The sequence below is a fragment of the Erinaceus europaeus genome, chromosome 11, assembly GCF_950295315.1.
Source record: "Erinaceus europaeus chromosome 11, mEriEur2.1, whole genome shotgun sequence".
NCBI classification, from domain to species: Eukaryota; Metazoa; Chordata; class Mammalia; order Eulipotyphla; family Erinaceidae; genus Erinaceus; species Erinaceus europaeus.
The window spans coordinates 32,035,550-32,060,130 of record NC_080172.1 but is presented as its reverse complement, the minus strand read 5'-3'; the positions used below and the strand labels follow the sequence as shown (position 1 = coordinate 32,060,130).

The 24,581-nt window shown below is 36.4% G+C and overlaps 1 protein-coding gene across 1 annotated transcript in view; it reads left to right on the top strand.

Annotated features, from left to right (window-relative positions):
• Positions 1-24,581, top strand: part of FBXL17 (F-box and leucine rich repeat protein 17) — a 577,742-nt gene that overhangs the window by 136,831 nt on the left and 416,330 nt on the right. The window contains exon 5 of the mRNA XM_060201248.1: positions 22,962-23,069. Coding sequence (XP_060057231.1) covers positions 22,962-23,069 — 108 coding nt within the window. The remainder of the gene's footprint in view (positions 1-22,961; positions 23,070-24,581) is intronic.

The following is a 24,581-nucleotide window of genomic DNA, read 5'->3' as shown; positions in this document are numbered from 1 at the left end:
AGGGGTAGGGTGATTAAAATTTAATGAGTGATATTGGTAGGCTCTGTCATAATAAGCAGCCATTGAATGATGAGATTAGACTTCAGTAATCCAAAGGACATGTTATGCATTAACAAATATGAAAATGCTGATAAAAATTCAAAAGAATGCAGTTTCATGTATGAGTCATTTGAAGATTGCCTTCAGAGATCTAGATTTGTACCAATGATTGATCTTTCCTTCCTTCCCTTCCTTCCCTTCCTTCTCTTTCCTTCCCTCCCTTCTCCCTCTCCCTCTCCCTCTCCCTCTCCCTCTCCCTTCCCTTCCCTTCTTTCTAAGATTTTATTTATTCATGAGAAAGGAGGAGAGAGAAAGAACCAGACATCACTCTGGTACATGTACTGCTGAGAATTGAACTTGGGACTTTCATGCTTAAGAGTCCAGTGCTTTATCTACTGCACCACCTCTTGGACCACAAAGTTTAGATTTTTTTAAATTCTTTTTCCAGAGCACTCTTCAGCCCTGGTGTGGGGGATTGAATCTGGGACATCGGAGCTTCAGGCATGAGTCTCTTTATATAACCCATATGTTGTCTCCTTGAGCCCCAATGATGTTTCTCAACCCTGTCAAGTACCATTCTTCATTCCTGTTAGTGTACTTCTTCATTGCTTCTATGAATATACTTAATCCAGTTTTACATCTGCTAGTATGAAAATTTCCCAGTTATAAAGTTATAAAAATGGAGTAAGCCTTGGAAACTAGCTTATAGCTACAAATTAATTTTATTAGATATGGCCAAAGCACTCTCCAAAGTGCTTATGCCAATTTATGCAAGGTACATTCACATTTATTATAGATGTATTATGGATGCAGTTGTACACATGTTCAAGCATATGCACAAGAATGCTCACTGGCACATTGTAGTAAAATATCAGTTAATAAGGAAATTGATAAATAAGTCACTATTTAAAGACCTTGAAGTGACTAAATTAATGGAGTAGAACTACACGTATCATTATGTCTGTATCTCAGCAACATAATATAGAGTGACAAGGTAAAAGCAAATTGTAGAAGGAGCCAGGCAGTAGCTTACCAACATATTACCACATGAGAAGACCAGGTCCAAAACAAGTTCCCACCAGCAAGAGGGGTGGTGGGTGGACTTCACAAGTTATAGAAGTCAGGTATTCCCCCCGTTTCTGTCTGTCTCTATAAAAAAAAAATGGGAAAAAGAAAAAAGAAATGTGACTGCCAGAAGTGATGGAGTTGTTATGCAGGTATCAAGCCTCAAACAAACCAACCAAATTGTTAATGTATACTACTGATATTTATGTATAGATTGAAACCTGTTAAACATTACATATATAGATTTTATTGGAAATTTAGTTTTACAAACATTTGTATTATATAGAGAAATATGTCAGGTATAACAATTACCTGTTTAGTGTTGTGTACTCTGTTGGTAGAAGTTTATATTGATTCAGGGTCAAAGAATCATGTGAGTTTTGAAAGTAGATACTACTTTGTATGAAAACAACAAAATCTGACTAGAATATTTTTATTAAGCTGTTATTTGATTCACAGGATAAAGGGTCAGGAATTACTTCAGTAGCTGTTATGCTTCACATTATAAAGAGACCAGACTTGATAGCCTCATTTTAAGTAAAAAAAAATCTTTTATTTTATTTTATTTTTATTTTTTATGTTATCTATTCCCTTTTGTTGCCCTTGTTGTTTTATTGTTGTAGTTATTATTGTTGTTGTCGTCATTGTTGGATAGGACAGAGAGAAATGGAGACAGGAGGGGAAGACAGAGAGGAGGAGAGAAAGATAGACACCTGCAGACCTTTTTCACCGCCTGTGAAGTGACTCCCCTGCAGGTGGGGAGCCGGGGCTCGAACCAGGATCCTTACGCCAGTCCTTATGCTTTGCGCCACCTGCGCTTAACCAAAAAAAATCTTTCAATAATATGACTTGACTGTTATTAATAATTAAGGTACTCCCTTTGCAAACATGTTGAAATCTTTTAAACCTTGCCATTGTCTAAAATAAGTATGATAATTCCTCATGTTGGCAAAGGTGAAGAGAATGGAAAACTCTTCAGTGACTTGTTTATATTAATCAGTAATCTTTCTGGAAGACAAGAAGTCTTTCATATGTAGAAATATGATACATATAAAACTATAAAACTTATTCTTTGACCTAGCAGTTTTACTCTAAGGAATTAGTGAGGATAATTGACATGCTTGCCAAAATATAAGTTCAAAGATTTTCTTTTAAGTTGTCATTTGACATAACAAAACAAAATAAGATAATAATTATTAAGTAATTAACATAGACATATGCATATTAATTTTTCTCTCCAAGGTAGCATAAGTCAGAAAGGAAATCTATAAAAAGGGCATCAACTCCCTCTCTCTCTCTCTCTCTCTTTTAATTTTTATTTCATTTTACCAATCCACTACTCATTTCTGACTTATGGTGGTCTGGGGACTGAACCTGAGACCTTGGAGTTTCTTTACATAACCTTTTGCTATCTCCCCCACCCAGGTATCAATTCTTGTATAAAATTAAAGGGATGGGAAAGTACATATATCAGTATATCACACAAACTTATGTATTAATAATTTGAAGAAATAAATTTAAGATTGGGATAGAGATTTACTATATTATTTCCTCTGGGAAACTGAAGTGAAGAGAAAGTGGCTTGTTATTTTGTATCTTTCATTACACTTTTTGTTTTCTATACTCTTAGTTTGCTAGAAGTTTTTTATTCATTACTTTTTATCTCAGATTTTCTATCTTTTTACCCTTTGTCCTTATTCCTGCTTTCATGATAAAATACCACCATCTGTAATAAGGAAAGAAAGCAAAAGTCACAAAGTGATCGAGTGATTATATAAAATACAACAGTTATGTTTTATGACTACTGAAAAATACCCTTCAAAATAGGTCATTATTAATCATTATTTATTGTCTTGTTAGTTTAAAATCTGATGTAAAGGTCATGACAGTAAAGCCAATTGGTCATTAACTGTGGTAATCATTGACCTTAAAAAGGAGAATTGGTCTTTTAGATTATTTTCTGAAGTTGTTAATAACTGTATTTGAAGATTAACAGTTATATTGTCATGGTGACAAGCATGCTAAAAGACATTTGCCCCATTCATATAAAAAAAATGTTTTAGTGTGTAATTTGCAATAGCATTCATCAAAATTATTCACTCTAAAAGGAAAAAAATTGATTGGTAGCAGTCACAGTGCCAAGGTTAGAGTTAGTAGTACTGAAACATATATATATATATATATATATATATATATATATATATATATAATCACTTTGAAGTGATTTATATGACTTCTTGGATATGTAATAGTTCTTAAAAATAATATTCTTCTGCAGTCCTCTAAATCTGAGTTCACATTCCATGCTGCCCCAATATAGACCCATCTTCCTCAGGTGTAGCATAGAGTTTGTTGTCCATTCTGCCTTTGGAGGATGGAACATTCTCTACCATTATTGATCCAAGTTGAGGGCCAGATCCTAGGGGGGCCCACAAAAGGGTCTATTGTGTTCTTCCTGATAGAAATGACCAGTAACAGTGGAGAGAGGGATTTATTTGAGGTCTAGGCCCATGAAGTCTATTTGGGAATCTCAGGACTCCCCAATTAGGGCCCCAGCTGATGGAATGGCCTGATAGTGACTAAAAAGTCATCCTTAAAATATGCCAGTCTCTTGCCCTTATTCAGCTTTTGCAGTCCTTGCTTTAACGAGGTTAGCTTTGGAGTGAGTGAGAGAACTGTAATAGGAAGTAGGTGAGGAGGGTATCTAAGTCTAAGTAGACACTTATTTCATTATGAACTTCGTGCTGACTCACTGCAGACTATTGTGTATTTTTGCTTTCAGGTATGTATTTTGCCCTAATTTATGTGAACATATGCTCTATCTTACGGGACCTGGTCTATATCTAGGTTTTGGGACTTTGTTAGGAAGTGAACCACCTGGAATGGAATTAGAGAATACCATGAAAGGAAAAGGAAAGGTCTCACCTGAGTAATGAGGGTGAAGGGTTGACATTCCATGCCTGATTTCTCTGGACACAGTCTGAAGCAAAGCATGCTGAGGTGGTACTCGTGTTGATTAAGTTGGGATCAGCTGATGCAATATCATTTGGTTTGAATTGAGAGAAGCATGTGGGAAAGTGAGCCCCCCCCCCCAGAAGTTTGAGGACTGGGGCAAATATAGGTTCTATAGTGGAAGCCCGAGGTTCCTGCTGTCTTAGGGTTTAAGAAGACAGTAGCTAGTTATTGCTATAATTACATAGCAATTGAGTTAACTTTGAAAAATCCCTTTGTTAGGGGCTCCTAAGCTAATTATGGGCCCCAGATCACATCAAATCAATGGGGTTTACAGACAACATTATTTACACCCCTTTCCCATATTAGGGAGCTACTCTCTTCCCTGATCCAGCTTTCTGGTCCTTTTTCCAGCCATGGCATCATCTCCCCAGACAATAACTTGGATCCACCTGCATATCAGATTTCAGGCTCGGGCAAAAAGAAAAAGGAAAAAACAAACAAAAAAAAACCTAGTATAGCCACAGGCCCTTTGGAATATAACTAAAATATGCCTTCTAGCTATCTATAAAATGGAACATCCCCCCCCCCCCACTCTTTATCTGCACTATTCTAACCCTTAGGTCCATAATTGGTCAACAATTTGTTTGGCTTTAATATGTTAACTCTGTTGTCAACCACCAGGTTCCAGTTGCTAGCACGATGCCAACCAGACTTCCCTGGACAGAAAGTATGGGTTGTAGTTGTTTTGATTGTTTTCAGCTTCTCTCTGCTCCTAAGTATACCTTGCTTAGGATAGTGGATTTGTGAATCGAGGCCAGAATAGATGGCATTCTTGAATGCAGTGTTGCAGTGCTCTTTTCTTTCTACTTAAGTTTAATTTGCATTCTCCTACAAATCCATGTCCTTACAGAGGTACAAGATCAGTCAGCTTCACTATTTGAATATGTTAGATATAGAATTCTCTTAATTTGTGATAATTTATGTATGATGATATGTGTAATATTGATGCAGATATGTTGGTACAGAGTACTATGTTTGGCTAGATCACAATAGGAATTAGCCCTCATTTATTTGTTTTCATTGTAGTTAAAAATCATGTTCTGAGGGTTTTTTTTTTTTTTTCCTGCAATACATTACTGGCTTGTCTTCTTCTCTTCCTAGCAGGGAAAAAGACTAATACCTTCTTAAGAATTGTGACAGTGGTAAGGCATGTCTTTTTATTGAAGTGTAGCTTGATGATTTTCTCTGTCAAGAGTTCAAGGTAGGTGTGTCCTATTTACGGGTTAAGTACAGAAAAGGGCTTGGGAGGAGTGCTTTACTCTGGGCCGAACCTGACTTTAGATATTTCTTATTCTGCCACTTTTGAAATACTAACATACTCTAGAAAACTTGAGGTTAGAAGGAAACATTAACCTATACTTATACTTATTCTTTTGTTCCTATTTACTTCCCAGTGTTTCAAAATTCTTCTTTTGTCATTCCCTTTCCATTTCAAGGACTGCCTCTTGTAATTCTTATGGAGTACAAGTTTTTCTTCATCTGTGAATTTCTTCTCCTATTCATTTCTGGAAGATATATTTAAAAATTGTTTTCTTATTTCCACTTAATGTACATACTTTTGATGAGGACTCTATAACGAATTATTATTTAAAAAAATTTTTATTTACAAAAAGGAAACACTGACAAAAAACATAGGATAAGAGGGGTACAACTCCACACAGTTCCCACCACCAGAACTCTGTATCCCATGTTCTCCCCTGATAGCTTTCCTATTCTTTATCCCTTTGGGAGTATGGACCCCAGGTCATTGTGGGTTGTGGAAGGTGGAAGGGCCTGGCTTCTGTAATTGCTTCCCCACTGAACATGGGTGTTGACAGGTCGATCTATACACCCAGCCTGTCTCTCTCTTTCCCTAGTGGGGCAGGGCTCCGGGGAAGCAGGGCTCCAGGACACATTGGTGGGGTCATTTGCCCAGGAAAGTGCAGTTGGCATCATGGTAGAATCTGGAACCTGTAGGTTCAACAAGTAGGAAATAAGTAGAAGAAAAAAATTTTAAAAATTGATTTTGTTTCAAAAAAGCAAAAATATACCTAGATGTGTTATATATAGTGTTATATAATAAACTTTATTTTAAGTACATGGTTTATCATTAGGTATTTCTTTATTGTGAGAACTATGCTGGTTATTTTGGGAGGTGGGACGGTGGGGATACAGAACTTTGGTGGTGGGTGTGGTTTGGAACTAAACACTGTAACCCTTCAATCTTGTTAACCTACTATTAATCACAAATAAAAAAATGAAGAGAAAAAGGCATTGCTTTGGAATAAAAGAGATTAGATGGAAACATGTCATTAATTTTTATTTAATATTTTATACATTATGATCATCTATAATCTGTTTTTCAACTTCTAAGAAAATCAGCATTTCATTTCTTAAATTTATCTAAACTTATTTGAAAATTATTTAGATCAATATAGGAACATAAACTTTTAAAAACCTGACAGGTTCCCCCCCCCTTTTTTTTTTAATAAAAAGGAAACATTGACTAAACCATAGGATAAGAGGAGTACAACTACACTCAATTCCTACCACCAGAATTCTGTATCCCATCCCCTCCACTGATAGCTTTCTTATTCTTTATCCCTCTGGGAGTATGGACCCAGGGTCATTATGGGTTGCAGAAGTGGAAGGTCTGGCTTCTGTAATTGCTTCACTGCTGAATATGGGCATTGACAGGTCGATCCATACTCCCAGCCTGCCTCTCTCTTTCCCTAGTGGGGCAATGCTCTGGGGAAGTGGGGCTCCAGGACACATTGGTGGGGTTTATCTATCCAGGAAAATCTGGTAGGTTTTTCCTTTTTTATAAACACTTGCCTTTTTGTGATTTTGAGAACATAAGAATATTGATGTATAACTTTGAGAAATAAAGAAAATAAATTATGTCATCCCCTATTAAGAATAATTTAACAGTTTCCAATCTTGGTTTCTCTCTTCATGTACATTTATTTTAAAAAATATATTATTTATGGGGCTTGGGCGATAGCACAACGGGTTAAGCGTATGTGGCGCAAAGTGCAAGGATCCTGGTTTGAACCCCCTGTGCCCTACCTGCAGGGGGATCACTTCATAGTAGTTGAAGCAGGTCTGCAGGTGTCTATCTTTCTCTTCCCCTCTCTTGTCTTCCCATCCTTTCTTCATATCTCTCTGTCCTATCCAACAATGACGACATCAACAGCAATAACAGTAATAACTACAAAAATAAAACAACAAGGGTAACAAAAGGCAAATAAATATTAATAAATATTTATTATATTGGATAGAAAGAGAATGAGAGAAATCATGGAGATGAAGAAGGTGAGGGAGAGAGAAAGAAACATTGGCATTGCTACCTCACTACTTGTGAAGCTTCTGCCTTGCATGTGGGGACCAGGGCTTGAACTGGGTTCTTGTGTCCTTGTAATGTGTGTGCTCCACCATCTGGACCTGCCTCCCCATTTTAAGGGAACTGTCTTTATACTACTAAATTTGTATGTTTTCACCAAACCTAGTTCATGTTTTACTTTGTGTTTTCTCTTTTTGTTCTTGTTTCTTAAGTTCTACCAATATGTCAGGTTAAAAGTTAAAAAGCAAACAAACATATAAATATGTTGGCAAGCATGCCAGCTCCCCCCTGCTCCATTGCTTAAGGCCGTGGTCTATTTACATAATCACTGTTTTACCTGAGACCCGCCCTGCCTGCAGGGCACTGGTTTAATCCTATTGGTTTGCACTCTCTTTTCGCTCCACCCCCTCTCCTAGTCACACCCTGTTTTACACCATTTTCTGATTAAACACACATTGGACTGCCTTCCAACTCCGAGAATCCCAGAGTCTCTCTCCTGCGATGCTAGCCGGACACGATTTCCTGATCCCTCTCCCACGCAGCAGCCTAGGTTGGCTCCAGTCGAGTTCTCTCTAACCCAGAGAGCACATGCTCGGAAGAGGCACCCTCAGGCTATCCCAGCATAAACATATTTCTTCCTTTCCAATTATATACTTTTTTCTCATTAAGTTTTAAGAGTAGTTGATCTTTTATGGATGCATAATGGACCAAAAGTTCATACCATTACTTAGTCATTGTCTTATCCCTGTACTTGGGAGGTTCCAGTTTATTCAGTAGATAATTGTTCTCAGTGAGCATCCTGACCCCACAAATCTCTTCTTCTCTGTCTATCTAGTGCATGGAATTCCCCAGTATTTCTCTTTCCTTTGTTAAAATGTGTTAACATCTTTAAGAACTTTGCATTGTAGGGTAAATAAATACAAGTAGAAAACCATCTGGCATAGTGCCTGGTAATTAATCATTCAAATACTGAGCTTTTCTCAACAGTAGATACTCTGCACTGTATTGGCCATTTTGTCCTTAATGTACTTGCCTTTCTTTGGTAGCTCACTTATTTATTCAATAAATGCTCATTGAGCACATACTGTATGTCGAGTTTTGTTCTACAGACTTGTTAATTCTAACTTGGAGAGATCCTTCTCATGAATTACTTATAAACTGTTTTTGACCCCTAGAGCAGGGGAAAGGAATCTGTGTCTTGTACAACATGGGCTCTGCCTTTTCTCAGACCCTAATTTAAAAAATGAAGTGAAACCTTTTTACAATATACTTTTTCTTTGCCAGAATTGACAAAGAAAATGCCTCTTTACATTCATGTTATTTAGCATGGCTTCCTTTGTGAAGGTTAAGTGTGTGTACCAGGTAGAATGAGTCAGAAAAGATGATGGACTCACTATCCTTCATCAAAATATTGTGGGAACTTTAACAAAGGAGGTGGGATTTTAAAAGCTATTTGAAATGTAAGGAACATTTAGTGAGTCGTGAATGTATTTGTCTGACATGATGAAAAATGTATAACCTAATTTTAGGTTTTGTTTTTTGATGATAGGTTTTCTTGTTTAAAGAATGTCAAGCATGAATATGTAAAAAATGTTCTATATTCATACATTAGGGTGTTTGTACTCCTTTTTTTCCACAAGTGATTATTGTCTTTCATTTATGATTAAAACACAGATTGTTAGGGCTTTGTTCCTTGGTTGGATTTTATTCAGCCCAGGAAGCATTTTCTCCTGTTAAAATATTAAAGCCTAATCTGAAATATTTTCACAAACACAAGTGACTTTTTGAAGGTTGCGCTCTTGCTTCTGTGCCGTTTTCTTTTTGCATATTATACATCAGTCTCTGAGGGAGTAATGTGTTCTTTGCTTATATATACATGAGTTCTACACTGCTACTCAACTTATTACCCTAGACCTTTTTAACTGAGTATTACAATGTCTTGTCTGGGGTGTATGTACTCTGTTGTCCTTGCTAAAGACTTTAACAGTTGTGAAATGTACAGGTATATTCATGTGCTATTAGAGTAAAATAATTTGTCAAGTTAGAATATTAAAAATAGAATGAATAACATTTTGGACTTAGGTGAATTTAATGTAGTATGTTAACATGTTGATTTTCAATAATACAAATCTGAAACTTCAAAATTATGACTCATCATTTAAAAATACATATTGAAAAAAAATCATAACTCTTATCCTAGATAAGCAAAAAGTAAAATACTTTAAAAATAAAATTGTTAGAATTACTTTCGTGTATTACTTCTTATTTAAAATGTTTTGCAAAGTACCAGAGAGCCTACTGCATGTAGTTAAATTTGTTTCTGATATCTAACAAACTGCAAGGCTCTTTTAACTGCAGTTTTTCCTGGGACACGTAATTTCAATCTAGTGACTAAGTATAAAGAAGAACAGTTGATTATTATGCTTATTTTAAGGGCTTGGTGCCTGGTAGGTAGACATACAACAAATATATTAATTAAGTGATGATTTATATTTTATCAGGTAAAATGGTGAAAAATAAAATGAACTTTGTACAAATGTTCAAAATGTAATTTTCAAGGAATTGGGAAAAAGAAATGAATAGTGACTGTCTTTATTGAGTGCTTTGTATGGCATGTGTTGAGCACATAGGTATTCTTTTGAAATGCTTACAGGGAATCCACTAGGTTCATATCTCATTGTCACACTTTTTAGCTATAACCTCCTAAAAGTCACGTATCTAGAAAGAGATGGACCTGGATTGTAATTTAGTAGTCTGAGTCCAATGATTTCATAGAAAATTATATAACCTGGGAGTCGAGCAGTAGCGCAGTGGGTTAAGCGCACGTGGCGCAAAGCACAAGGACTGGCATAAGGATCCCAGCTTGAGCCCCTGGCTCCCTCCCCATCTGCAGGGGAGTTGCTTCACAGGTGGTGAAGCAGGTCTGCAGGTGTCTATCTTTCTCTTCTCCTCTCTGTATTCCCCTCCTCTCTCCATTTCTCTCTGTCCTGTCCAACACTGATGACATCGGTAACAACCACAATAATAACTACAACAATAAAACAACAAGGGCAACAAAAGGGAATAAATGAATAATAATTTTAAAAATTTTAAATAAATGGTGACTTCACCATTTTAGAAAAAAATTATATAACCTTACATTTTTATTTTAAAGTAAATGAAAAGTTTAATTTCATGCTTTTTTTCTCTTTTCATTCCATTTTCCCCTTCCTTCCTTCCTTCCTTCCTTCCTTCCTTCCTTCCTTCCTTCCTTCCTTCCTTCCTTCCTTCCTTCCTCTCTCCCTCTCTCCCCCCTCTCCTTCCCTTCCTTCCTTCCACCACTGCTCAGCTCTGGCTAATGATGGTTTTGGGCATAGCACTGGGAACCTCAGAACTACAGGCATGAAATTATTTCTGTATGACCATTATCCCCACAATAGTTTAATTTTAAAAGTAAAGAGATGAACAACAACTATCAGATGGTTTCACTCATATGTGGAATCTAGAAAATTGATGTACATGAACTTGTAAAACAGACAAACAAAAAAAACTTAAAACAGAAGCAAGCAAACTGTTTCTAAGACTTGTGAGAACTATGGTGGTTACCTTTGGGAGAATTTTGATGGTGGGTGTAGTGTGGAACTATACACTGTAATCTTACAATTGTGTAGCCCAGTATTAATCACAGATAAAAATGAAAAAAAAGTTTAATTTCATTGAAATTAAACCAATAAAGTAGTTATATTGATAATACTTTTACTCTATATTATGACCAACTAGTTAATACAGGGGGTGACAGTGGTCATTTAAAATTCAGAAGAGGCATGCAGAAAAGGTAGAAAAAAAAAACCAGAGAAAGGAACTACAGTTACTTAATGGAAATGCAGGAAAAGAAAACATATGTCATGGAGGAATGAGAGTATGCCCGTAGAAGTGGAGTAAGGAAGCAGAAATGATCTGATAAGACCCAAAGACAATTTGCAAGTTTTAGTAACATCTTTATCATGACTATCTTTTCCAGTTGTAAGCTCTAGTATGCCATTTGAAATACTATGTAGCTCTTCTGATAAGAGTTCTTCAACTGTTCTGTTAACCCTGTTAGTCCTCTGGTACTTATGTTCATGGACTTTTATGGTGCAACTTCAAAATTAGTTGATGATTCAGAACTTAAGATGTATGATGGAGGAAGTGGTATAGAACTATACCCCTACTATATTATAATCTTAGAATTCACTACTAAGTCACTAATAAAAAATAAATTTAAAAAAATGTATAGGGGCTGGGCAGTGGCCCATCTAGTAGAGTACATGCTGCTGAGCACAAGGACCCTTGTTTAAGTCCCAGGTACCAAGCTTCAAAGGGAATGTTTCATGAGTGCTGAAGCAGTGCTAGAAGAGTTTCTCTCTCCCAGAGGGATAAAGAACAAGAAAGCTTTCAAGGGAAGGGATTGGATACGGAATTCTAGTGGTGGAAATTGTGTGGAATTGTACCCCTCTTATCCTATGGCCTTTTTAGTATTTCCATCTTATAAATAAAAAGTTTTAAAAAATGCAAACTTAAAAAAAGTCTTTCACTCTATCTTTCCCTTCCCTCTCAATATCACAATCTATCCAAAAATAAATGCTTAAAATACAAATATGTATATTATTCCCCCCACCCCATTTTCCTATATAATACATGGCATATCCATACAGTCTGGTTTTGGTAAATGATCTGTTTAGATTTAATTTAACATTCAATTATGCTCTTATGAATACACACACACACACACACACACACACACACACACACACACACACACACACACATATAAGAGCACTGCTCAGCCCTAGTTTATGGTGGTTCTGGGGATTGAACCTGGGACTTTGGAGCCTCAGGCAAGGGAATTTCTTTGCATAACCATTATGCTATCGACCCCCCCTTGCCTTTTGTATTCTTTGAAATGAACTATCTACTAACCTTACCTGGTAAATGTTTTATTTATAAATTAAGTAAAATTTGTCAGAATGGAGAGACTTTCAGAGAATTAAATTGTTTTTCCTTTAGTATGATCAAAGAATTGTATGATTATAAAACTATTATTATTATTATTATTAGAAACTTTTAACTATCTGTTTTTAATTTTTTATTACCTTTATTTATAGGATAGAGACAGCCAGAAGTCAAGAGGAAAACATGAGATAAAGAGGGAGAGAGACAAAGAGACACCTGCAGCACTGCTTTGCCCCTCACAAAGCTTTCCCCCCTGCTGGTGGGGATCAAGTGCTTGAACCCCAGTTCTTGCACTTTGTAACATGTGCACTTAACCAAGTGCACCACCACCCGGCCACAAACTACTTTATTATTAATTTTGTTTACTTGTTACTTAATTTCATATTTAATAATCATGTATATTCTTAGGCTGTGCTTCAAGTACATTATTGAGTATATCTTAGTGAAAAGGGCACTGGACTAACATATATAACCTTGAGCAGATTACTTGGACTTTTCTGTTTTTTCTTTTGTGAAACAGAAATTGAACCTGCTTGTTTTTCTCACAGAGTGACTGTCCATATAAATATATATATATGCGTGTACTAGAATCCATTTTTTTATTGCTTTGTACATGTATGGTTATTACATTTGTTATTAGATTAATTGTTAGAGTATTTCTTTTATGAATTAGAGGAAGAGCAGATGCAGAATGGATGAATTCATCTTGGTTATCTCAATATTGAATTTCAATAAACTTAAGCAGTATTAGTCAGATCTGGCTAGCAAATGGAAAAAAATGGTTAAGTTATAGTTTTATTAGGTACAAACCTGAACCATTTCATATTTTCATTCTGTGAACCAGTACCTTTCCATTTCACAAAGCTTTAATGTATAACTTACAAATCTTTCTCCTATCAGCTAATCTGACTTTTCCAACTTCAAGACTATCATTAGGCAAGATAGAATGAGAAAAATTCATAAAAGGTCAAAGAAGCAATTAAATAATCAATTTCTGATTGGACAATAGTGGAACTTTATAGACTTTTAGAAAAGTGATTTGCTATGAATTTCAGTGCCCTTTTTGATAAAAGGTCAGTTTTTGTTAAATTATGGTAAATATATCTAAGAATAATTCTCCTGGATTTTATTTGCATAAAAGTATACCTGGTTCGGTTTATAATTTAATTTTTGCCACCATGGTTATCATTGTAGCGCTCTATGAATCTACCACTCTCAGTGGACATTTTTCCCCTTGGTCGGTCTGTCAGTCTGTCTTTCTTTCTTTCTTTTTTTTTTTTTTTTTTCTTTCTTTCTTTCTTTCTTTCTTTCTTTCTTTCTTTCTTTTTTTCTTTCTTTCTTTCTCTCTCTCTCTTTCTTTCCCTTCCTTCCTTCCTTCCTTCCTTCCTTCCTTCCTTCCTTCCTCTTTCTCTTTTTTCTCTCTCCCTTCCTCCCTTCCCTCTTTCCTTTCTTTCTTCTCTTTTGTTTTCTATGTTATTTGACAAAACAGAGAGAAATCTGGTGGTTCAGTTTTCATTTTAAATCTCAATTTCACGTGATTTTTTTTTTTTTTTTTTTTAACTAGAGTACTTAACTACTCAGGTCTGGTTTTTGGTGGTGCCAGGGAGAGAAAGAGTCAGAGACAGACAGAAAGGTACAGGAAGATCAGAGCACTGCTCAGCTCTGGTTTATGGTGGTGCTGAGGATTGAACCTGGAACATCAGTGCCTCATGCATGCATAAAAGTCTTGCATAACCATTATGCTATCTCCCTAGCCATCACAACTTGATTAGCCATTCATATGTTGTTGGGCATCTGGGTTATTTCCAAGTTTGGACTCTTAAGAATGGTGGTACTGCTATGAAATAGATGTATGAAGTTCTCTTTGGATAGGTGTTTTTGTTTCCTCTGAATAAATCCACAGGAGAGAAATTGCTAGATCATAGGGTAGACCTGTGTTAGTGTTCTGTGAAGTCTCCACACTGTTGAAGTCTCCACACTGTTGAAGTCTCTCAAGGGTTGGACCACTTTATATTCCTACCATCAGTGTAGAAAGCTTCTTCTTCTTCCTCCGGCCCCACATCCTTACCAATATTTATTTTTACATATGTATAAAGTGGTATGCCATTATTGTCTTTATTTGCATTTCACTGATAATCAGTGATACTGAGTATTATTTTGATATCTGTTGGTCCTCTGGTTCTCTTCTTTGGTGAAGTCTGTCTTTGTCATTTATCCATTTTTAAAATGTTTTTAGTGAGTTCTTTATACATTTTGCTTATTAGCTCTTTATTTGGTATATGGTGTAAAAAGACCGCCAAATCCTATAGGCTACCTTTCTGTTTCAGTGATGGTTTCCTTTGAACTGCAAAAGCTTATCAGTTTGCTGTAGTATCATTGGTCACTTTTTTCTCCCCTTCTTTTAATGGTTGACTTTTGTTTATAGTCCTTTATTTTGGAATCAAGCCTTTTTTTTTTTATTTTGTAGTGACAGAGACATTGAAGGGTGGAAGAAAAGAGAGATACCTGCAGTTCTGCTTCCATCCTTGTGAAGCTTCCCTCCTGCAGGTGGGGACTGAGAGCTCAACCTGGGTCTTTGTACATGGCAATGTCTATGCTCTCTACAAGGTGAACCCCTTCCCAACCCCTTGGTCTCAAGTTTTTGAAGACATTTCTGAAGCATAGATCATGACATATTCCACTACAAAGACATTCTTCTATATATTTGATAGTTTCTAATCTAACGCTCATATTATTGATCTATGCCATGGAGTTGACATGAGTACATGCTGATATACCACATGAACATTTCCTCTGAAATGACAATGGTATTGTGACTATAATTTTAAGTCTTTGTTATTAGAGATAAACTGAAATATTAACTGATAAATATGATGTTTCATAAATGCATGTAACTATTGATGAAATATGATTGGTTTTAAATTGTTAGTTATTGAAGTTAAATTGGTAAACAGAGGCATACTGTTTTGCCAATTTTTATCTATTTTTGAGCTTATTTCAGTAATGAAATGCTAAAACTTTTATTACTTTGTGCTTCTGATTTGCTTAATGAAATAATTGTTTCATGTTAATTTAAAGTCATAGTTCTCTTAGTAGATACCAGAACTTGAATAATTCTTGTTTTTCTCATGATATAGAAAAATCAATCATTATAGCTCTCTACAGATAATTATCAGGCATGTAATTAAGACTTAGCTTGAAATGCTTCAAAATTTTTTTATTTATAGTAATTGGGTATAATTTTCAGTCATATTTCTGGCACCTTTCCACATGAAGTATATAATTTTGCCATATATAGAAAGCAGAGTTTAGTAGATTATTGCAAATTACTAATTATATAGCAATCATACTTACATTTGTTTAACATATACTTTTAATAACTGAGTATAAGTTGCATGAGGGCAGTATATCTCTCTTTCTCCCCCTCCCCCTCTCTCCCTCTAGCTCTTGCCCTCTGTCTCTTGCCCTCTGTCTCTGTAACTCTATATCAAAAAGACAAATCTCTGCCAGGAAATGGTGGTAGAGTTGTGCAGGCACCAAGCCACAGTGATAATCCTGATGGTGAGCAAACAAACATTAAAAAAAGGATTAAAAAAAAATACAGGTGTGAAGTTCCTATTAATGAAGAGCATAAGTGGAGGTTTTGCTGAAATTATTTAAAGTAAATCTATATGATGTGTTTTGTTTCCATATTTAGTTATTTCTGCTTATGTGAAAAGTTCTATTTTATTTAGTAATATTATTTTAAGAAGACTTTGGGGGGCTTGGTGGTGGCATATCTGGTTGAGTTCTCCACTACCACTGTAAGGACCCAAGTTCAAGTCTCTGATCCCCATTAGGGGTGGGGGGAAGCTTCATGAGTGGTGAAGCAGTACTGCAGGTGTTTATCTGTCTCTTTCCCTTCCCTGCTCAGTTTCTGTCTCTATCAAAAATAAATTTTATAAAATTAAAAGCCTTTGTAGCATTTTTAGTTGTAAGGGTACATACTGCATCTTATGAAAGATATAATACAGAAAGGTAAGTGTGAAAATGAAAAAAAGGGAAGATTTTTAGATAGATTTTAAATAGCTGAATAGAGATATATTTTTTTGTAATCTCTCTCGTGTGTGTGTGTGTGTGTGTGTGTGTTTTCATTTCTTTACTGGTTTTACTTACTTAAATGCTTGCTGTATTGGGGAATTGCTTAATTCCATAAATTCCATCCATTGAAGATCAAACTCATAAAAATATATGGAAAGAGGGAAGAAAATAGTGGGAGGTTGTTCAGTGAATATAATATAGGACTTGCATATGCAAAAGGTCTTCATTTGATTCCATATTTAAAGTTACTTTATATTGTATATTTAATGTATATTTAAATAAAGTTCTGTAAAGTCATCTATCTCATTCTTTTCTACTACTGTGGTCTGCTTAGTAATTCGGATGGAGACAGAGAAAGAGGGATCTGCCAATGCCCATGTCTAGTGGAGAAGCAATTATGGAAGCTAGGCCTCCCACCTTCTGAACCCCATAATGATGTTGGGTCCATACTCCCAGAGGGATAAAGAATAGGGAACCTTCCAATGGATGAGGATGGGATACAGAACTCTGGTGATAGGAATTGTACCCCTCTTATCTCACAATCTCACTAATCATTATTAAATAGATAAATAATAACACCAGAGCCACAGTATCTCCCATGAATTGCCTGGGTTTGAACTTGGGACACACACATAGTAAGGCACATGTCATACCTACTGAACTATCCCACTAGATCTTTGCTCATTCTTAGTCCTTGTTTTTTGCATTATTTGGAACTAGTAAAATTAGCAGTTTAATTTTCCTTGCCATTAAAAAGGATTTGTTTTTCAGTATTGAACCTCTGTCTATACACGATTGAAATAATACAAAAAGGTTCAGATTCCTTTGTTTATTTATTTACTCTTATTTATTTATTTATTAAATTTTTCCCCCTCTAGGCTTATTGCTGGGGCTTGGTGCCTGCACTACGAATCCACTGCTCCTGTGGCCTTTTTTTTTTTTTTTTTTTTTTTTGGGAATAAGACAGAAATTGAAAGGAGATGGGAAGATAGGGAAAAAGAAAGATAAGACACCAGCAGACTTGCCTCATCGAATGTGAAGCAATCCCCTGCAAGTGGGGCTCGTACCAGGATCCTTCCGTGGGTCATTATGCTTTGTACTTATGTTCACTTAACCCAGTGCACCTCCCCAGATTCTTCTTTTTAGAATTAATACTCCAAAATGGTTTCCTCTCTAGATATGTTAGTAATCATTCCCAAAAGTTAATAATTTAGCAGAATTACAAATTTCCTGTCATTGAATCAGTCTTATTCTGATAAAGATAGATTTCTGTCATGTTCCAAGAAACTTTTGAGCTTCAAAATAGGAATAAATTATATCTCTTTACTTAGAATCCTGAAATTTATGTAAAAACATAAATTTCCTTTTTTCCTTTAATTTTAATCCTTTCTAGATAAAAGTAATTTCTTGGATTGTCAGTTTCTCTACGTTTGTGCTTTTTTAATTCACTATCATTAATTCAGACTCTTCACTACTGCTGAATTCTTTCCCCAACCTTCCTGTATGCTTCCTTTTTTTCTGGGAGGGTTCTCAGGACACAGGTTATTATAGCATTGATGACCCATTCATTTTAATTCTCTTGGGATGATGAAATTAATGAAGGGTAGCATTTCTCTTAGAAACAATTTTGGAAATTAGACCCATTGATTCTGACTTTCTAATTCTGTAGGACAGAAAAGAGGGCCATGCATTTGCTCTTGCACTTGAGTGATACTGGCACAGTTCTGTAATAATCTAATTTTTTTTCCTTCCTTTTTTTGTCATCCTTACTAGACTTTAACCACTGTAGGGTGACTTTTCCAGATAAAAAGAAACAGGACCAGGTGGTAGCTTAGCGGGTTAAACACATGTGGCGCAAAGCACAAGAACCGGCACCAGGATCCCAGTTCAAGCCCCCAGCTCCCCACCTGCAATGGGGTTGCTTCACAAGCAGTGTAGCAGGTCTGCTGGTGTCTATCTTTCTCTCACCCTCTCTGTCTTCCCCTCCTCTCTATTTCTCGCTGTCCTGTCCAACAACAATGACATCAATAACAACAATAATAATAGTAACCACAACAACGGGGGGGGGGCAAACAAAATAGAAAAAAGTAGCCTCCAGGAGCATTGGATTTGTAGTGCAGGCACTGAGCCCCAACAATAACCCTGTAGGTGGAAAAAAAAGACAAAAGAAATTTGCATTTTTAACAAGCTCTTAGTTGCTGTTGCTGGTGTGAGGACTGCATTTTGAATAGAAGTTCTTGAAATTGGTTCATAGGTCAGGCTGCTTGTTAGACACTCTTGGGGAAGCTTTTAAAAATAACGTGTTGCGAATCTCCACCCAGAAGTTTGAAAGATTAGGAGACTCTGATGTACGGTTAGGTTGAGAATCCTAACAAAGCAGGATTCTTTTTTTTTTCTTCTTTTTTTCTACCTTAATGAGTCCCAGTGGGTTTCTCATGCCCATCCCCTTGGTTTAACTAATAACCTAAAGCTCAGTTAGGTGAGTAAACTGCCGTGCTTTACAGGGTTTTAAAGTTCTTTTTCTTTTTAAATTTTCCACCAGGGCCATCACTTAGTTTTGGTACCTGCACAACAAATCTACCACTCCCTGTGACCATTAAAATTATGTTCTTGGGAGTTGGGCAGTAGCGCAGTGGGTTAAGCGCAGGTGACGCAAAGCACAAGGACTGGCGTAAGGATCCCAGTTCAAGCCCCCGGCTCCCCACCTGCAGAGGAGTTGCTTCACAAGCGGTGAAGCAGGTCTGCAGGTGTCTTTCTCTCCCCCTCTGTCTCCCCCTCCTCTCTCCATTTCTCTCTGTCTTATCCAACAACGAAGGCATCAATAACAACAACAATAATAACCACAATAATAAAACAACAAGGGTAACAAAAAGGGAAAATGAATAAATAAATATTTTTAAAAATGTGCTCTTAACACAGGTTAACCCCTTATTCCTGGCTAAGACTTTGAGTTTAGGGTTGGGAATATAGCACATTAGACTTTCATGCCAGAGGTCTGAAGCTTCCGAGTAGTTCTTTAGTTTCTCTCATAAAAATACAATGAATAAACCTTAAGAATTCAGATACATGTGCCAGGAAGATAGCTTATCTGGTAGTGTGCACACTTTGCCATGCACAAGTACCTATATTTGAGTGCCAGCATCACATGAGAACATCATGTATGACAGGTGCTGTGGTATCTCTCTTTCCCTTTTTAATGTGACTTTCTCTCTTCCTGTCTCTGTCTTATTTTGGAAGGGGAAAAAAGGGTTCACCCAGTGCCCATGTCCAATGGAGAAGCAATTACAGAAGCCAGAATTCCCACCATCTGCACCCAAAAAATAATTTTAATCCATTTTCCCAGTGGGGAGGAATTAATAGGAGGAAGATGACTAGAGAGCTCTGAACTCCCAATTCCGTCAGCACCTGGAGAGACACGAGGGAAAAAAGGGGCATTGTAATGTAGTAATAGGTGTGTTAGAAGATGGGACCATAGGAAAAAAAAAGGCAGATATATACATATATAGACAGTTGTAGAAATAATAGTTAACCTATACCTGCAACCTTAAGAAAATTGCTGTAGATTACAATGAAGGGATTGGGGACTCAGAACTCTGTTGGTGGGAGCAGTGTGGAGTTGTACCCCTGTTATCTTGTGATTTTGTAATTCAGTATTAAACAACTAATAATTTTTTTTTAATTAAAAAAAGAGTTCACTGGGACCATGCCTAAAACTAAAAAAAAATGAATAGGAATACAAAAGAAAGATGACTTTGGGTTGATCATGAGTATAATAGCTATAATGTATTGAGCAATTATGTCATGAACTGTTATACTATTTACATGAATTACTTTTCTTTTGGAGGCTTTGATGCAGGTATTATAGTTTCCTCCATATTACTGAAGGCACAGCTAGAGAGCATTAAAATAGCTTGCTTACAATTTTACAACTAGTGACTGCTCCACATGGTGTTTGAAACAGGGTAATAAGATTCCACCATATTAGCTAAGGTGACACTCACTAGGATTTGCCTTCTGCCAAACCTTCAACCTCAGATTTCTAAATGATCATATATCCTTAGTGATAGCGCTAAATCCCATTCAAATCTTGGGATTTAAAAAAACAAAACAAAACAAACCAAGAACACCTTGCCCTACTAAGATTGTTCATATATCCTAAGCACTTACTCACCTTGCCTGGCTTTCTAGGAAGCTGTTGGTGCTAGAGGCACTTCTGAGATCTTATTCTGATTGACTGAAAAGACCTACCAAGCAACATGTTAATATCCGCTTAGCCTCTCTGAAAGCTCTGACTTGTGAATTTGAACTTTCCTGGGTTTTTTTGTTTGTTTTGTTCAGTTTTTTTTTTTTTTTTTACTTTTTAAAAATATTTATTTAGGAGCTAGGGAGAGAGTGTAGTTGTTATGCAAAAGTTTTTTTTTTTTTTTTCCCCTCCAGGGTTATTGCTGGGCTCGGTACCTGCACCATGAATCACCGCTCCTGGAGGCCATCCCCCCCCTTTTTGTTGTAGCCTCTTTGTGGTTATTATTATTGCCATTGTTGATGTTGTTCATTGTTGGATAGGACAGAGAGAAATGGAGAGAGGAGGGGAAGACAGAGAGGGGGAGAGAAAGATAGACACCTGCAGACCTGCTTCACTGCCTGTAAAGCGACTCCCCTACAGGTGGGGAGCCGGGGGGCTGGAACCGGTATTCTTAAAGCTGGTCCTTGCACTTCGCGCAAGTGCGCTTAACCCGCTGCACCACATCTCCCAACTTCCTGTGTTCTTAATCTTTGAGTTCCGCTTCATTCCTTGAAGATGGATACAGGAAAGCCTTGTGTTGGAATGAGATTGGGCAGAGTATTTAAGCAACTGGTTAGATGGTTTTAGCCTCTGTTAAACTTTGCTCACCACCTCTTAAAGGTCGAGTTTTCATGAAACTCCAGGCAGTTTTAGTGTCTTACTCTTTGTTAATAACAATGTTTTTCGAAAGCTGACTATCAGGAACATCCATTTTTAATATTTCAATGGCATACTTCATCTTAATATGCTGGGACATACTTTGCTTTTGAGAGCAGAATTAATCTTTTATCAGATGTATCAGAGATATGGCTGGTTTTGTTATTTTAGAAAAATAACCCTATGATTGTTTTAGAATTAATGCTACCCATATACCTTTATTTCCAAATATCTATTCTGAATAGATAAGGAAGATACAAACAGTCATTCATATTAAGGCAAATGCAAAGGAGTTGTATTTTGGTGCTATTTGAAAATCTAAGAAAGAAGTTTAACTTGTTGATTAATAAATTGATTAACTGTGAAGAAAGTGAATATGAAACTAAATGTAGGGCCTGGGTGGAGGTGCACCCAGTTGAGCACATACCTTACCATGCAGAAGGACCTGATATTGAGCCCCCAGTCCCCACCTATAGGGGGAAGCCTCCTGAGCAGTTAAGCATGTCTGCAGGTGTCTCATTCCCTCTCCATTTCTTTCTGTTCAATCTAAAAAAAAAAGAAAAGACAAAGAAAGAAACTAAGTCTATCCTAAGAATACTTGAACCTTCATTTATGACCTGCAACTTTATGAATAATGACAAGAATTCAGCACAATTTCAAGAAGATAATTTTATACATGGAAATGTTGCAGATGTGTGGAAGGCAAAAATGGTAATTTTATTTTATTCTTTATTTAAAGCAGGACCAGCTAGAAATGATAAAAAGCTCTTAAAAAATGTAACTTCTTTGCAGCATTGTGTCCTCAAGCTGTCACATACTTAAGAGTTAGTTACTCAGGGTCTTGTTAAAAATTCAGATTCTGGGGGGAAGATAGCATAATGGTTATGCAAAGACACTCTCGTGTCTCAGGCTCCGAAGTCCTAGGTTCAGTTCCCCACACCACCAAAAGCCAGAGCTGAGCAGTGCTCTGGTAAACATAAATAAAATAAAAATAAAAAATTCAGATTCTGGGAAGAGGTATATAGCATAATAGTTAAGCAAAGAGACTCTCATGCCTGAGACTCCAAAGTCCTAGGTTCAATCCACTGCACCACTATAAACCACAGCAGAGCAGATTCTTTAACCTCACCTCTTTTGATTCTCTGTGTTTCTTGAACTGTTTGTTTTTAGCCAGAGAAACAGATTGATAGGCAGGTGTGTTGGTGTGTGTCCGTGCATGTGTGTGTTAAATTATTTTAAAGAATAAGGGCTTTATGATTACAGAATTTGAAAAGACTGTAAATCTTCAGTTAACATTGATGGTTTTTTTGTGGCATATTCCTTGAAGAAGTACAATGAAGTGGGGGGTGATAAAGGGGCTATAGGAGTCAAATAATTTATAAGAGATATTGACAGATAATATTTATATAATGATCCAATGTGGGGGGATTATTAATGGTGCAAAATCATTCAAAGGGAATTTTGCAGGAGGCAAATCTTTGAGTTCACTAGAATGCCACTGTAACTTTTCTTCATGTCTTTTTTTCCTAGGTGACAGACCAGTCAGTGAAAGCATTTGCTGAGCACTGTCCTGAACTTCAGTATGTTGGTTTCATGGGTTGTTCAGTTACTTCTAAAGGAGTGATTCACCTGACTAAAGTAAGTATTGTGTTTATTTCTCCTTAATATTTACAAATATCATTCATATTATACCCAATATTGTGAGACATACTTGAATGGGAAATAGAGTATTGAAGTATACTAGCATCTGATGAAATTAAAACCAGTTTAAGGCAGTAACCATACCTGTTCTTTCTGAAATAGCACACCCCTTTAGATAAAACCTTATTATAATTTTTATTGCTAATGACTATGAAATAACATGTATTTAAAAACTTATAAATGTGATTAGATGCATTTATATTTTAAGGTAATAGATTGTCTTTTTCAAGTTATTTTGATTGAAGTTTTTTAAATTTAATTTAGTATTGGGGAATTAATGTTTTACATTCAACAGTAAATACAATAGTTTGTACATGCATAACATTCCCCAGTTTCCCATTTAACAATACAACCCCCACTATGTCATTTATCATCCTTCATGAACCTGTATTCTCTCCACCCACCCACCCACCCCAGAGTCTTTTACTTTGGTGCGATATGTCAGTTACATTTCAGGTTCTACTTGTGTTTTCATTTCTGATCTTGTTTTTCAACTTCTGCCTGAGAGTGAGATCATCCCATATTCATCCTTCTGTTTCTGACTTATTTCACATAACATGAATTTTTCAAGGTCCATCCAAGATCGGCTGAAAATGGTGAAGTCACCATTTTTTACAGCTGAGTAGTATTCCATTGTGTATATAGACCACAACTTGCTCAGCCATTCATCTGTTGTTGGACACCTGGGTTGCTTCCAGGTTTTGGCTATTACAAATTGTGCTGCCAAGAACATATGTGTACACAGATCTTTTTGGATGGATGTGTTGGGTTCCTTAGGATCTATCCCCAGGAGAGGAATTGCAGGGTCATAGGGTAGGTCCATTTCTAGCCTTCTGAGAGTTCTCCAGACTGTTCTCCACAGAGGTTGGACCAATTGACATTCCCACCAGCAGTGCAGGAGGGTTCCTTTGACCCCACACCCTCTTCAGCATTTGCTGTTGTTACCTTTTCTGATGTATGACATTCTTACAGCAGTGAAGTGATATCTCATTGTTGTCTTGATTGCATTTCTCTGACAATCAGAGACTTGGAGCATTTTTTCATGTGTTTCTCAGCCTTTTGGATCTCTTCTGTGGTGAATATTCTGTCCAAGTCCTCCCCCCATTTTTGGATGGGGTTATTTATTGTCTTGTTGTTGAGTCTGGCAAGCTCTTTATATATGTTGGCTATTAAACTCTTATCTGATGTATGGCATGTAAAGATCTTCTCCCATTCTGTGAGGGGTCTCTTGGTTTGGGTAGTGGTTTCTTTTCCTGTGAAGAAGCTTTTTAATTTGATGTAGTCCCATAGGTTTATACTTGCCTTAGTCTTCCTTGTAATTGGATTCGTTTCATTGAAAATGTCTTTAAAATTTATGCGGAAAAGAGTTCTGCCAATATTTTCCTCTAAGTATCTGATAGTTTCTTGTCTAACATCCAAGTCCACTTGGAATTGACTTGTATTTGGTGA